This window comes from Diprion similis, chromosome 2 (assembly GCF_021155765.1).
Source record: "Diprion similis isolate iyDipSimi1 chromosome 2, iyDipSimi1.1, whole genome shotgun sequence".
In the NCBI taxonomy this organism is placed as follows: domain Eukaryota; kingdom Metazoa; phylum Arthropoda; class Insecta; order Hymenoptera; family Diprionidae; genus Diprion; species Diprion similis.
The window spans coordinates 20,200,685-20,215,682 of record NC_060106.1 but is presented as its reverse complement, the minus strand read 5'-3'; the positions used below and the strand labels follow the sequence as shown (position 1 = coordinate 20,215,682).

The 14,998-nt window shown below is 40.8% G+C and overlaps 2 protein-coding genes across 2 annotated transcripts; both read right to left on the bottom strand.

Annotated features, from left to right (window-relative positions):
- Nucleotides 1-430: 430 nt before the first annotated feature.
- On the bottom strand, nt 431-2,820 carry LOC124416315. The gene is made up of 3 exons (XM_046897247.1): nt 1,521-2,820; nt 1,028-1,285; nt 431-749 (listed from the first exon to the last, which is right to left on the bottom strand). The coding sequence occupies exons 1-3, from the start codon at nt 2,818-2,820 to the stop codon at nt 493-495; spliced, it is 1,815 nt and encodes a 604-aa protein (XP_046753203.1). The 3' UTR covers nt 431-492.
- A 10,449-nt stretch (nt 2,821-13,269) lies between these two features.
- Nucleotides 13,270-14,238, bottom strand: LOC124413004 (SRP-independent targeting protein 1-like). Its single transcript, XM_046893294.1, has one exon. The coding sequence runs from the start codon at nt 14,148-14,150 to the stop codon at nt 13,545-13,547; it is 606 nt and encodes a 201-aa protein (XP_046749250.1). The 5' UTR covers nt 14,151-14,238; the 3' UTR covers nt 13,270-13,544.
- Between the last annotated feature and the right edge of the window lie 760 nt (nt 14,239-14,998).

Below are 14,998 nucleotides of genomic sequence, written 5' to 3'. Positions count from 1 at the left end.
TACGAGATGGGGAAAATCGCGCGGCGACGTTTACCTACTTTGGCCCTTTGTCCGGGCCGTTGGATTTTATCGTTATTCTGAAACCGGAATTCTGTAAAACGACATTTCCGGCATGAGCCGGGTGATCTCATCCAGGTCGCCTGTCGACTGACACAGATTGCTTTAAATTAAACCAGAGGGTCGCGTGCTTTCACCCCGAAAATTTGAGCCCCCGTATTATACCCTGTATAACGCATGTGAACCCGAGGCATCCCGGGTGGGGCCCTTTTCCCTGCTTCGGATCTCCGAAGGGTCGTCTGATTTACGGCTTAGAAAAGATTTTTCGCCATTTAAAATTTGATGGTAAACGTCCTCCAAACCTCGGGCAGGTTACGTAACGAGAACGGACGGGGACTAGATGTGAAGGGAAGTAAACTCAAGGATGGAGCTAAGGAAGTGCAGGAAAAGTGAAACCGATATGGACGAAATGCGCGAAACGATGGTTCCTGGTCGCTATACTTTCTTCTTCCCGCTTTCCTTCCTTCCCATAAATGATCCCTTCATCTCGGAACAGAATACAACCATCGATACTCCGAGCCCTCCAAGCAGCAGGAAAAAGGGCACGTATAAGTGGCGTAGCCTTATGACGACTGGTCTGCTATTGTAAATGGGCTCGGGTCGTCTCTTCAGGTCCTCGAACCATTTGCGATAAAAACCAGCGTTGTGGAGTCTTCCGATTATGGTGTTCAGTCGTGGTTGGAAAGGTGAACCTGCCGGGAAAGAAATGGTTCCCTCTCAATTACGTCAAGGTGTACTTGTGAAAAAAGGAAACTAAGGTTTTGTTCTGCGAGTACAAAAATGACTTCCACTTCGAGTTTTTTCCTAATTTCGTCACATAGCGAAGATGGGTATAATACCTAACATTAAAGAAACACTTGTTAAAACACCAGAATACTTTGATATCGTGAAAGACGATAGCCAGAAGAGAGGAAAAAATATGGAGAGAAAAAGGAGTGCCGTCTCCAGGGCTTAAAAAGCTTCGCTTCACCCTTTGCAATCGGATAGGCCAGGTGATATTTTCTTGGGCAATCCGGAACCACGTGCAGTCCGATCACGGTGCTTCCCTCGAGCAGAGCACTCTGCTCACGTTCAAGGAATCCTGCGTCCCGAGTATGGAAAACGTGCCATTCGATCTCCGAGCCGTTATTTAGCGTCAGCTTGGCCTGAAGATTCCGCAGCGTTGACGGCTCGTCGTCGGCAAATACGTCCGACAGCAAATTTGGATAGTTGGTCAATACCTTCAGTCCTACAACGAGTCAGAATCAATCATCGCTTCTACGTCACCCTGCTTGAGATAGAAAAACGCGTGAAGCTCCTCGTCAAGCTGTTAACAGTGTTTGTCCTTGTCAATATCGACGATGGACCAAAACTCCCAGGCCTATATAGAGGTCTGAGGTTTTTGGGATCTTCGTATTTCAATGGGCGTAATAAGATTGCGTTAAAATTTTAGTAAAATGAAAATTTCGGGACTTTATTGTTACCGCTACGATCGAGCTCCTCAAGGGTATCGATGTTCTTCAAGAAGGCAGGCTTACTGAAGCTTGAGGCGAGCTGGCTGGTGAAATACCCGCTGACAACCACTCCGAGTATTAGTCCAGAAGTGATATGAACTCGTTCGCTGACCCACTTCGCATTGGGTTTCATGGGGTAGAAGGAATAAAACACCCAGGAGGCGACGAAGTCTTGCAACCTGATGCCGGACCGAGACTTGACCGAAGTCTGATCTCTGGTCCGAGCGATGGTGAGACCGGTCACGATTACGTAAACCAGAGCAAGAACGGCGTTCCCAAAAGATATCAGAGCCCATGCAAGGGGGCTGAAGATCCTGACCATCATAAGGTACTCTGGGACCCGCGCTCTGCGTGGCACGATTACGCATATCTGGTCAAGGCTGAGGTAGGTCGTGTACTCGAGGTTATCGGTCCCGTAGTTCTTGACGAAGAACTCGTTGAAGGCGAGGTCGCTATGGTGGTAGGCGAGCCGACCGAGAGTTCCGGTGAAGGTGCCGTTCCAGAACCATCCGAACTTCTCTGGAGGCTCGTAGAGCTGCGGAGTAACGTTCATCCGGGCGCAGATCTCGAGCATGGAGTTCGCCTCGAGTCCGACGTACCGTCCGTCCTTCCACTGGAGTGTCAAGTAGGGAAACATAGCGACGTTGACTTCGTAGCCGGAGAAGGTCTTCCGTTTCTTCAGGGGCTCCACCGAGTCCCCGAGATCTCTGAGCGCCCCGAAGCCGCCCGTTTCGCGAGGTTTGAAAGGGTCGAAGTAAAGGTTCCTTCCTTTCGTCGACAGGACGACCTTGTGGACGTAGTTCCGTCGCCAGAGGAGGCTGCCCGTCGCCTTAAACTCCTCGGACGCTACTTCGCCGAGTCCTTTCGGTACGTAGACGATGTACATGTTGCCTGGTATCCAGGGGCGGTCTTCCGACGACCGAAAGAAGGTGGCGACTCTTTCGGCCGGCATACAGAGCAGGACGCAGGCCTGCCAACCGACGCTCTTCAGCGCTCTCAAGTTGTCGAAGAGCTCGACGGGCATTTTGTAAGCCTCGTTGACGTTCTGGAAGACCTTGGAGCTCAGCCAATCCCTTGAACCACGTTCTGCTATCACAGTCAATTTTCTGTACATGTAATCATCGCCGCAGAATTCAAGCAATCGGTTCAGTTTCGACTCGTATTCGGTGCGATTGTCCGACCCAAGGATCACCAAATCCGCTTGCGACTTCAGAGAACAAGTCGTTAGAAGGACGAGCAGAGAAATCACGCGACGTAGGGGGGAATTCATCGCGCGATTTTAGACTGCCTTGGATTCCACCTCTTCCGTCTTTTCTTCACTCCGTTCAATCACTCCTTATAATGCACGAATAGCCCCATCGACTCCATAAATAACCACTTTCACTCAACGGTTGGCCTCACTTTGTTCGCTTCGTTGCTGACGCGTTATAAATTATTCCACCTCTTGGAACGCCGATTTATCAACACCGTCTTTAACCCCATCATTTTTTCTCACATATATATATACATTAGGGTGGCACAAAAAAACCGACTATTGTTTTTTTTTTGAGTCTCGTGCGACAAAATATTAGTTTTTGATGTTTTTAGAGCCCACTCCAAAGGACAGCTCAAAAAAAAAAATTTTTAAGAGGCCGCTCCAAATTTTAAAAAATGTCAAAAATCGTCAAAAAATTAAATTAAAAAAATTATATTTTCAGTATTTTGTTTGATTTTTAATTCATGTCGTCGTGTATTGTTATCGATTCTTTCTTACTAAATTAAAGAAAAAAAATGTATGAAATTTTAATATGAATATTAAAAGGTCGCTCGAAAAGATCTAAAGAAATGCACCAAAAAATTGAAAAAAAAAATATGAGCGACCTTTCAAAATTCAAATTTTGAACTGAAACTTTCGGAAACTTATTTTTTTTTTGTCTATAAAATTATATCGTAACGAGAAAAAAAATTTAAAAAAAAAATCGATTTTTGACGATCTCTGACGTTTCAAAAAATGTGAAGTGACCTCTTAAAATTTTTTTTTGAACTGTCCTTTGGAGTGGGCTCTTAAAACATCGAAAACTAACATTTCGTCACACGAGACTCAAAATAAAAAAAAATAGTCGTTTTTCTTTGCGCCACCCTATTATATATATATACACACGATAGCAAAACGTAGTCTTTATCAATTTTACCGAAACACTGCTACTTTTTGTCACTATTCAATGCGGATGTTAGCGCCTTTTTTCAGGTTTAGACGAAGCGAAGTTTGCACGACGATTGAGAGATTTTGCTGGAACAATTCGATCGTATCTTCAGAGCAGTGGTTGAATCCATGTACTCAACATTCCCTCGGGAATTAAATTCCCGGTAAAACACGAACGATGCATCTGAGTCTCAGCCTCGATTCAAATCGATTTCAAACTCCCGTCGCACTTTACAGCAATTTGTAGAATCTCGGTGCACCAAAGGCGCCGACAGTGTATAGACAATCATCACGTGACAAACGATCCACGTATACTCATCGTCAGCTGCAATCATTCATCAGACCGCAATCCTGTTCATGCATCTCTGTCAGAGCACCGATTACATTTGCAGTTTTATAATCACACACCAGCCTGCATGTTCATGGGTATCGAGTTGCGTTTCTCCCTATAATTACTATGCAGATCAGCTACAGAAATCAGCGTTTATGGGTGTGTATAATAGGCGTACTATAATTGGGTCAAAAAGTTTTTGAAACAGAAGCGTTGTGAATATAAAGGTTTTAAAAGTCTCATCACTGATAAAGATATTCTAGTTGCATCAAATTGAAACTGCGTTTTTTTTTTTTTTTTGTATTTTAATTAAAAGTCTTTGAAATTTCCTTCTGAATCACGACGACCGTCTAAATTAGAATAATCGTTTTAACTGTCTTGAAAATTATGTTCGAAAGTTGAAAATTCAGTTTTTCCTCCAAGATTCTGTTTTCCTTTCCAAGATTCCGTTTTAGCCCCACAAGCAGTTATTAAGCTCCGAATGAGCTTCCAGATATATTAAACCGCAGGATCTGATTTTCTCGCCCTTGGATCCTTTGAGAAGCGAGCTTGACAGTCCCGAACAGTCGAGGCAAAGGCTCATATTAGACTGTCAAGAGTTCTCAGTGGTGAGTTGGTGACACGAGTTCCCTCCCTCGAATCTGCGGAACACGCACGACTCCATAATTTATATTCCAGTACACGCAGATCGACGTTTGCCCAATAACCCGTTGATGTTATTAAACTCTCGTTGTCTCTTCACTTTCGAATTTGCACGGCTTATCGGACTGCAAGCATCGTCGTATAGGCAGTGCCGGCTTTAGGGGTGGAGAACAGGGGCTGAAGCCGTTTTTAGGTAAGCATATAGCCAACAAATGGTTTGCAAAAGGTAAAAAAAATTACCCTCCAGGTGAAAAAAAAGTTCTCCCACTCCAGTTTGGATTATTCATCGATCCATACGAAAAAAGAGTATCGAAAATACCGATCTAAGGAGCTTTTCTACTGTCAAATTCTTGGAAACAAAAATTTTAGAGCCAGATTACCAAACATTGTAATCACATTGAGAATGTACTTGGTGTTGCTGGTGTAAGAACATGATTTAGTTTCTACAGCATGGGCATTGAAAAGTCAACTTGTTGTGGCAGTTTTCGTTCCGTAAAGTGACGCTTTATACGGCAGCGAACAAAGTTGCGGAATAAAGTCTTTATTCCGCAGTTTTGATGCGCAGTTCGAAGTGCGCATCCCAAACTGCCTTATAAAGTAGCTTCGTCGAACAGATCGCGACATAACCTCACTCTTCGTTTTGCTTTTCAATGCCCATACTGTAAAAAATATTGTATGTGGCATGCCCGTAAACGTTTTTTGGCTCGGATAATTTCAGTACTCGCTTTCGGCTCGCTTCCGGCTTGCCTTTAGCTCGTCCTGAAATCTTTATCCTTGCCAAAAAAACAGGCGGTTTACGGGCATGCTACATAAATAGCTATTATTTCGTTTCTTGTATGTTACCATATCTACGCGTATATTCGTTGACATAATAATATTTGTCTCACAATAAATTATGGAAACACCATAGAAATGAAAATTGTTTGAAAAATAATTTGAGTCCTTTCACTTCTTCGTCCCCGTAGGACCTCCACTCCTTTAAATTCGCCCCTGGAGTTGTTATACATATATACGGATCGCAGACGCGGATGATATGAACCCGGATAAGAAGGGCTGCGTTCGCATTCCCGCCATAATTATACAACAACCACTAATCCTCCCTCTACTACCACCCTCACCGCTAGCCCAGCGATATTATCATTCTAATTCTAGTCCTCGTCGAGTCGCGCAGAATTTCAGTCGAGACATTTGATCCAGGTTGTGGATGATTTGTGTTTGCTTAAAGGTGATTTGCCGCGTGTTTATTGGACCCTACGCACCCGTGGGTAACGAGCTCTGAAGTCAAGTTGATGTCTGTCACTGCTCGATGGGAAAGAAATTTGCTGCCCCGTAAATTCGGGGGAAAAAGAAGACGAAGAAGAAGCAAAAATAATTAAAAAAACAAACAAAAACTCGCTAAAAAAAAGAAGGGAATTTGTTTATTACTTTTTTCTTTCTTTCATTCATAATTTATTCCCGGTACTTGAATATCGAATGGAATTTTTTATCCGCGGTTTATTGAATCGCCGCAGGATATAATATATTCCTTGTGATCTTCATTCAATCTTGTTCTCCGTCTTTCGGTTAACCGCATATCACTTATCTCGATCCTTGAATCCCGTGCAGCCTCTGCTCGTAACTAAATTCATTTCACTAATTCATTCAATTTGCTGCCGATGTTTTCCGCTAATCTCCACTCGGAAATGCGATTATTATTTCAAAACTGAGCGTTGATTACGTAATGAGATTACGTCGAATGATCGGTTGCAGGTTGGGTGTGATAATTATCTACAGGGAAAATTCTAATTAAGTCTTGGAGAACTTTATCAATTATTACTATAGCTTTTGAAATATTCTCGCGCGAATTTCTTGGCACAGATTTATGCGCTAATGGAACCAGGTGGAACATTCCGTCGTGCACTCTTGGCTCTTTGACTGATCTTCGTCTCATAGTTATGCGCTAATTACTTAGTTTCGTATCTCTATCCGACGTAACAAATTAGCTCTGCATCAGAAACTAGAATCCCTGATCAAAGACTCGCGATCATTTAAAATTACGAAGCTAAGACGTTGCGAAGTACTTTTTAGTGCTCATTTTTTATGTTATTCATACGTTTTCGAGACAAATTTATAACTCATATTTATATTCGACGATTTCGTCGAAGCTTTATTAGCCATGAAAAAGTGACAAAGTCTCTAGTTATTGAAACAACTACTATACCAGCAATATTTATTCGACTTTACGCAAGTACAGACAGTATTTGGAAGAATTTCGTGCAACTTCGGTTGTTTCCAATTTAAAAAACCAACCACGCGCGCACATCGCCGAGAATTTTTCCAATTTCCGCACGTGTTCACTTTAGGTTTCAATGAGCGAATGAGCTTCGGCATTTGTGATCCGGTGAGTTTGAATTGCTTGAATTTAATTTTGTTATCGGAAAAAGTTACTCAAAGGTCTCTGGATCGCTGGACAAAACCGTATAATATTGTGTAACGTTTAAAGTTTACTTTGAGTGCTTTAAACAATAAGGTTAAAAAATACGATTCACTTTGCATGTTTCTGTTTATGAATACGGATTTTCAATTTGTTTCAAACAATTTTCAGATATTTTCCATTCTGTGGCAAAACATGTACGAATCGTACGCGGTACAAAACAGCAACAAAAATGAATAAATAATCAATTTCAATATCTACATAATTTTCATATGTTTATTACGAAGTCGAAGAGGTTTTACCTCCTTTTCTTCTGAGACGCTGGCAGCACGTAGCTATAAATAAATAAATCGTATAATTTAATAAGACGCGACGAATAAGCAGAGAAATGAAAAGCTTTTCATTGTCAACGTCGGAACTTAAACGTCATGAATTTTTTTTTTTTTTTTTTTTTATGGACTCTTCGGCCAGGAATTTGAAAGTTTTTGTCCGACCTTTTGTTTTTGTTACTCCCAGTGTGAAAATGAGGCGGTAAACCAAATAACTAGCTTATTGCCACGCCGTTTATTTTCCAAAAGTTATTGGGCTGTGTCTTTTTACTCGAAATTCGTTATAGTTTCAAACATTTTCCGAAAGGTCGAATCTCGCGAGTATAATCATACGCTAACTCGCATTCGATGATGAGCCAAAAGCTCGTTATTTTCAAATACTCCAGAGCAAATATGTATATAGGATGGTGATCTAGCGAGAGAAGGAAGATTGAGGTTTGACCGAGTCTGAATGATGTGTACTGAACACCACTGCGTGAGCTGGAAGCTTCTCTATTCGGAATTTCGGAATTACCGAAAGCCTAAAAAGTTATTTACAGTTCTGTAGTTATGTGGGAAAGGGTGGGGCAAAGTGGGCCCCTTAAAAAAATAATGCCTGAAATCAGAATAAAATATTTTCTTTTCATATATGAACAATTATTTTAAATTATTATCTAGCTTTCTGGAGAAAAAGGAATCATAAATTCAAGTTCAGAAATTTTTTTTACTTTGACGAGTTGAGAGTAAAGCACAAATTGAAACGTTTCCAAATAATTCACATTTAATTAAAAGTTCAGGTGGGGCTAATTTAATCCCTTGTTATTTTAAAAATTTCAGGGGCCCACTTTGCCCCAAACTTTTTGAGATATCAAAAATTTTAAGGTGCCCACTTTGCCCCACACTCCCCTACGTCAAAATTTCGCTTCGTTGACTTCGCCGGATATGCTTCCGAAATTCACGGAAAATTAACCCCTTTCACCTCGTGTAATTGGATTGGATTTGCAGACCTCTGCTAACAGCTGCAGTTGCGTAATGCGGATTCATCTCTCCTCTGATTAACGAGCTCGAATTGTTCATCGGTCAGGCTAGACGCATTGCGAATGGCGTATTACCTAAATGGTTACGGCTAATCAAATCTCAGAATTATACATTCCCGTCGAATCTACACGCTTTTTGCCTTCAAGTTCATTTCTAATCGAATCTACACACTTTTTGAATCAAAGTTCATTTCTAATCGAAAGAGACCAAACGCATGTTAATTTGACTCTTGACCCTTTCAGTCATCTCAAAAATTTCCATGTCCAAGCCTTAGCTGGGTAATATTTGAAATGGTTTCATTCAAAATAGGCATTTAAAATGTAAATGACATTTTGCACTTAACACTTTAAATTTTCCCATAATAAAATTCCCATTTACTCATTGAAATATGTTTTTCAAAACATTTTCTGGTTTTCATTTTGAATGGATCTATATTGAAGAATTTTATCCAGCAGTGGCCTTTTCACGGTTTATTTACAATTTCAAATGATACTTGTTACTTCGTGTAATCCCGACAACCCCCGAGCAACAAGTTCCGGGATCAGAATCATCGAATTTTTACAGTTTTTTCGATTTTACATCCACCATACAAGATCCGCCATCTTGGATTTAGAAACTAGCAAATTCTAACTTCAGATTCGTGATCAGCGTCCCCAAAAACTCTCGAGTAACAAAATTCTGACCAAAGTATTGAGTTGAAAAATGTGTTTCTAAAAGGGTTAAACAAACGCTATCGAAACATCGAGAAAACTGTTGAACCTTATTCTTTTTACTCCAATTCGATTAATTTGACTGTACAAACGAGCAATAAACCCTGAAACCCTGAATCAAAAAAACTTTGTAATCGTCGGTTGAAATTTTTCGAAGTTTTCGGATCGAAATTGAAGCTTTTTTAATTCGTAACTTAGCGCTTTTAATTCAAGATCAGACGTGTTTTGTTTTTCCGCTCTCACACGACTCAGCATGAAATTGAATTGCTTGTTTCATTTCTTCCCTTTTTTTCTCCAGAGATTCGAGTGAAATTGGATCAGAGTTGAAATTTGGGCATCGCTGTTAGTTTCGAACACGAGTCACGTATCGATGGCGCGAGTTTCGAGCCAAGATAGTGAAACGCTTTCTTATTAGAAAATTAAATCGAGTTTTAACTTACAGTTGGTGATAATAATTAACCGAGAAATAGCGAGCCAAGGATTTCGCAATACGATGTGAATCGATCAACGTGTGGTGTTTTTCTCTATCTGCCAGGACGGATGCGGCATGCCAACACCGGAAATACCGTCTCATATCGCGTTGCGATACGAGACATCATGCTTTGCGTTACGAAATACGAACCTCCGATGCGTAGTTTCATCTAATGAGCCTTCCTTCGTCGAGATGTTATCGGTAATCATCTTAGATAAATTCATCTCAACTTTATTGTAATAATACAAAAATGATGTGGATTAAATTCATGGTTCATCTTAATCTAGACAAATCTACTGCCGTCCATGTTCATCTATTTTTTATCGTACAAAAACGAGGTAAACTGTGTTCTGAAAAACGTCGTCGTTTACATTCGGAGTCTCTGACTTAATTTTGCAAAGATGACTAATTCAATGAAAACGTTTTTTCCCTCCGACTCTACAATTAGCAAAACAAAGTATTTTTTCGTGATTGGTAGACAAAAATAATATCTCTTTCGCCGGAGAAAATATCTTTCATCTTATCTAGATGAATTTTTATATGAATAACCTTATCTTCATCCAGATAACGATACTCATTACCTTGTAGAGCACTGAGTGTCCGTAGCAAGGGTCGCGTTCCATGTCTGTCCGTATCGAATAATCGATTATAGGTCGGTTCTCGCTGAAATATGTTGGCACACGCGAAGGTGACGACCTTCGAGTAAGCCTATTGCATACATACACGAATGGAGATGGTGAACGCAGTTGGTGATGAAAGGAGATTTGATCCCGGCAACCTAAAAAGCTTTCGATCCTCCTCGAGTTATCCTTGCAATGGATTTTTTTTTCTCTTTCCGCAAATATGAGTCGTATTTCATTGACCAATTTTTACATTTTACGAAGATCTCAATAATTTCAAACGATTTGAACGTGATGCCGAAAGATTTTATTTCCAAGGATCCTGATTTTTGAAAAAAAAAAAAAAAAAAAAAAACACTTGAAATGATTTCAATGATTTTTCAGGATTTTAAACGATTTCATCTACTTTGTTACATTCGATGTTTATTCAACCAGACACGCAAGTAGAATATTGAAATGTTATCAAACCGAAGATTTCTACTCTGGAAAATAAATCGAGAATTAAGATATTGGAAACGAAATATTGCTTCTAAAAAATTAACTAAAATCAAGTGTATAAGCTGGTGTGAAGATATTCCGATTGGCTTCTCTTCCGGAAAGATTTTTGTATTCTTGATTGTATACGTTTTTTATTTGTAGGCGTACAAAAGCGATTGGCGACTGACTACACGCTGGGCAATCCGAGAGGATTTTCGTGTCGAATTCGAATGCGCGATTTCCCGTCGAGTGTGCCATTATTCTTCGGAAAAAGAAGTAACGGAAACAATGACTTGCGAATTTTGTGCTTTCATCCTGCTGCAAACCAGTCGGTCCGATATTTGAACATTTTGGTAAAATTGTCGAAACAATTTCAAATTTCATTAAGTATTTCAATGAATCATTTCATTAGGTTTGTCAGATAGAGTATCCAAAAAAAAAAATTGACACGCATTTTTTCTTTTTCAATTCAATGTTCATTAACAAAGATAAAACAGTTTGAGATTGACGCGTGACGTCGCAATATACATGAATATAGATATACTACAATGTGAAAATCCTCTGTTTGAATTATTCCACTTATTATTATTTCCTGCCATATTAAATCAATGCGCAGAATAGTTGTCAAAATATTTTTAAAATCATGATCCAATATTGGATCCTCTAAGCATTTATTCTTACACGTAATTTCTGACCAAATCGTAGGTACATCTCGGTTTCTCAGCACCGCATAAACTTTCTAAGCTTACAAATTTCCAGCTATCCAAGCTTTGTGAGGTGGAAATCGAAGCCAAAAAAAAAACCATTAATCTTTCCTTTCGGGGACGTGGTCGTTTCATCACGCTGCCCACCAGCTTCCCTGCGGGTAGAAAATACCTCTGTTTACTACAGTGATCGAGTTGTAAGACAGGAAAAGCATGAGTTTCTCTTCAGGCTTACCAGATTTTGCCCGACTCAGTTCTTACCTTACGTCTATGGAAAACGTTTGAACCGTCAAAGTGATCCACGCGACGATTAGTCTTCTGACAAAAGATTTTCTACAAAATTTACTTTTTATTCAAAATGATGATTTCAATATGACTAGAAAAGTTTTTTATTTAACAAAGATAAAAGTGAATCATAAAACAAAGTGGAAAAAGAAAATATTTCTACCGCGTGACTGTTGAAAACCTCGTTAAAAGGTAGACGAAACTCATTGTTTCAGTTCTGCGCAGCTAGACGTGCGCAGTTGCAGATTTTTCGCGGCGAGTAGAGGGCGCCACGGCTGACTACTCTGGAAGACTGGCGAACTTTTCTGGTTGATGAAAATATGCGAGAACCCAGAGCCGGGCAGCAATTCCAACGGATGATCCGGGCATCAGGTTGAGCCTGATCGTCAAGCGTCAGAACGAGAGTAGACGGTGATGAGATTATGAAAATTTTGCCAAGAAAGCAGGAGGAAAAATTCTCTGCTTTCCATTGCAGAGACATCTTGTGATAAGATTCGTGATCCTGGCGAGAAGGTTTGACCCAGATGAAGAGACGGAGATACGCCACCGAAAATAAGTCGTGCAGGAATTATTCGAGGACGTTTGAATGGCCGTTGAGAGGCATCTGCAGGGAGAAGAGAATGTGCAAAGTACCAGCCTCACTACGTTATCCGAGTATTCATTAGCCTGCGAGGAGAGTTGATGGGCTGAAAGAATGGCCGTAAATAAAATGATGAGGTGTAGGAGCGGCGACAACTAATGCGGCTATAAAACAAGCCAGTGTTATACCCGGAATTCCCGAGACCATATCCTTGCTAAGGATGACGTAGATTTCTTGTGGATATATTTCCCTCATACGTGCCGAACAAGTTTTTCAAACCCGAGTCACGGGCTGAAAAAACTTCTCAGAGTTATCTAGTTTAGACAAAGTACCGATTACTTCGATGATGTCTGTCGAGACTTTGTTATGGTGTCTTGCGCAGTTCGTACCGACTTTTAATTTCCTATGAGGAGTCAATGCTGGTTGACAACAGGAATTAATTAACGTTTATTCGAAGAGAAATGCTTTGCAATTTGAAGAAAACCTTGAACTTGAAACCACACTCTTCGTAGAAGCATACTTTTCAAAGTATGGGTCATGGTTAAAAAAAAAAGTTAAAAATAAAGACCCTCCACATATCAGGTTACAAGCTCCATCCACGCCCTGGCCAAGGAACACACAGCAACTTATATATAATCGAATAACTAAACGAACTGAACCGAAACTACGTCTGAAATCGTGGATATATTATAAGTATACTTAACCTAACTGGACCCAGAACTCTGAGGAGAAAGCAATAGTGGAAAAATGGATGAAATTAGATACTGGCCGGTACTGTCATCCTGTTCAAATTGCGGTCTACGAATCTGATTATCGTGATTCGAAAATTTCATGGCATCAAGTCGATGCAAAACCATTAAAGAAAAGAATGGAAAGAGTAGCAGAGAAAAAAAGATCGATAGATTGATAGATAAGATAGATAGAGGATAAAGGATTATTGCTTTATTTATTCATACCACATATAAAAATTATTGTAATAACACACTTTGTTATACCCAACGAGCAGAAATTTTCGAAGAGTACTTATCAGAAATATACAAACAAGTGGATGTTTCATTAATTAACACAAATATTCACCACCATCTTGACTTGGCTTGACGTCTAGGAAATAGATCGGCGCCTACGCTTATCACCGCGGTAGTCACGACCAACTGCAAACGGAAAATACATTTTTCAGTCAAGAACTGTAAGCAAAATATAATTAAATTCTCGTCGGATAAATTCCTCATGACTTAAAAATTCCTGAAGATAAACTTACCGTCAGGATTGAAGCGCGGAAAATCGGCTGGAGATCTATCCCATCGCACGGAGTTGCCGACGTGAAATTTAGTAAACCCTTCAGTATCGGAATCGTCGTCGGCATCATCTCCATCCGAATCGTCTTCCTCATCAGAATAATCGTATTCCTCATCATCGATATAGTCGTCATACTTTGTTGGGTACTTGCGCTTCTGTTCGTACTTTTCAACCTCATCACGACCAGCGAATCTGACATCGTCTTGCACGTCGTCTGACTTCTGTAGTCCAGCGTAACCTTGTCGACGGGTATCCTGCAGGAAGTCTTCGTCCCTGTCCGCATCCCCGTAGGCGCCCTCCTGAGGCAACAAATCATCAACCGGCCGCTGTGCAGACATGTACTTGGAATCACCGTAGCCGTAAGGGTAGAGCGATTGTGGAATCGGCACTGGATTAGAGCGCCAACCTCTCCTGGACGCGTCCCATTCCTGAACTCCGCGCCGAGAACGTCCTTTGGGCTCCTTAAAACCCCCAGGACGAGCTATCGCACCGACGAAAAGTACGGCAGTGAAAGCGAACACCGCGACGAAAGTGACCCTCATGGTTGTATTTCAACTTTGATACCGATGTGTGATCGTGCTTGATCGAAACACACGGAGGAACTAATTGCGCAGCTACTTGGGCGTGGATTTATACCATTTGTCGCAGGAAGCTTTGCGGCTGTGTTCTCAGAGTCTTGGACTCACGTCCGCTGCGGTTTCGTCCAATCATTAGAGATAAGACTGCATGTGAAAGAAACCTGGAGTTTTCGTCGAATGGAGTGGAACCTTTGCATTCTTTGTGGAAAAGACTCGCATTGACTTGACCATCGTTATTTCGTCATAACGGAATCGTGTCGCCCAATTTTGCCAAGTACGTAAATGAGCTTGCAGGCAGCTATACTCGAACGTCAAAACGGTATGTGGTTTTCGTTATGTCAGCTTGTCGCCATGCGGATGCTAAAACCGCAGGCTTATCTAGAGCATTGCAATGCAGAGAAAAACCGGTAGAAAGATTCCCCCTGGATTTGAAACGGATGCAGTATTCATCAGAGTTTCAAATCGACCAGGTTCGTTGCGAATGTTATTGCAGATTTCAATGATCCATGAATTGTTGATAGATTCATACAGGTATACATTGAAAACGTGTCCAAGTAGCTGTAAGAACACTGGTGGGTTGGCTCGGTCCATTGAAATTCTCAACCACACCAGAGACATTGAAGTTTGTCCCATTAGCCACCAAATGTCGGCTGGGCAGGTATTTATATACCTTTGGAATTATACGATTGCTGTGGATCTAAGAAAGTTGAAAAACCGTCTCGTCATCTACGACAACTCTTAAGCGGCTTACCTCATACTTCTGAAGTCTAGTGTATAAATAAAAATACCTATTCATCGTTGAGAAAAACATC

Bases quoted from the DNA above. Each gene is read 5' to 3' on its own strand.
- LOC124413004 (XM_046893294.1), bottom strand. From the start codon at position 14,150: ATGAGGGTCACTTTCGTCGCGGTGTTCGCTTTCACTGCCGTACTTTTC.
- LOC124416315 (XM_046897247.1), bottom strand. From the start codon at position 2,820: ATGAATTCCCCCCTACGTCGCGTGATTTCTCTGCTCGTCCTTCTAACG. The intron at 1,286-1,520 runs GTAACAATAAAG...GACTCGTTGTAG, and splicing joins TGAGGAGCTCGATCGTAGCG to GACTGAAGGTATTGACCAAC. The intron at 750-1,027 runs GTGAAGCGAAGC...CTTTCCCGGCAG, and splicing joins GGCCTATCCGATTGCAAAGG to GTTCACCTTTCCAACCACGA.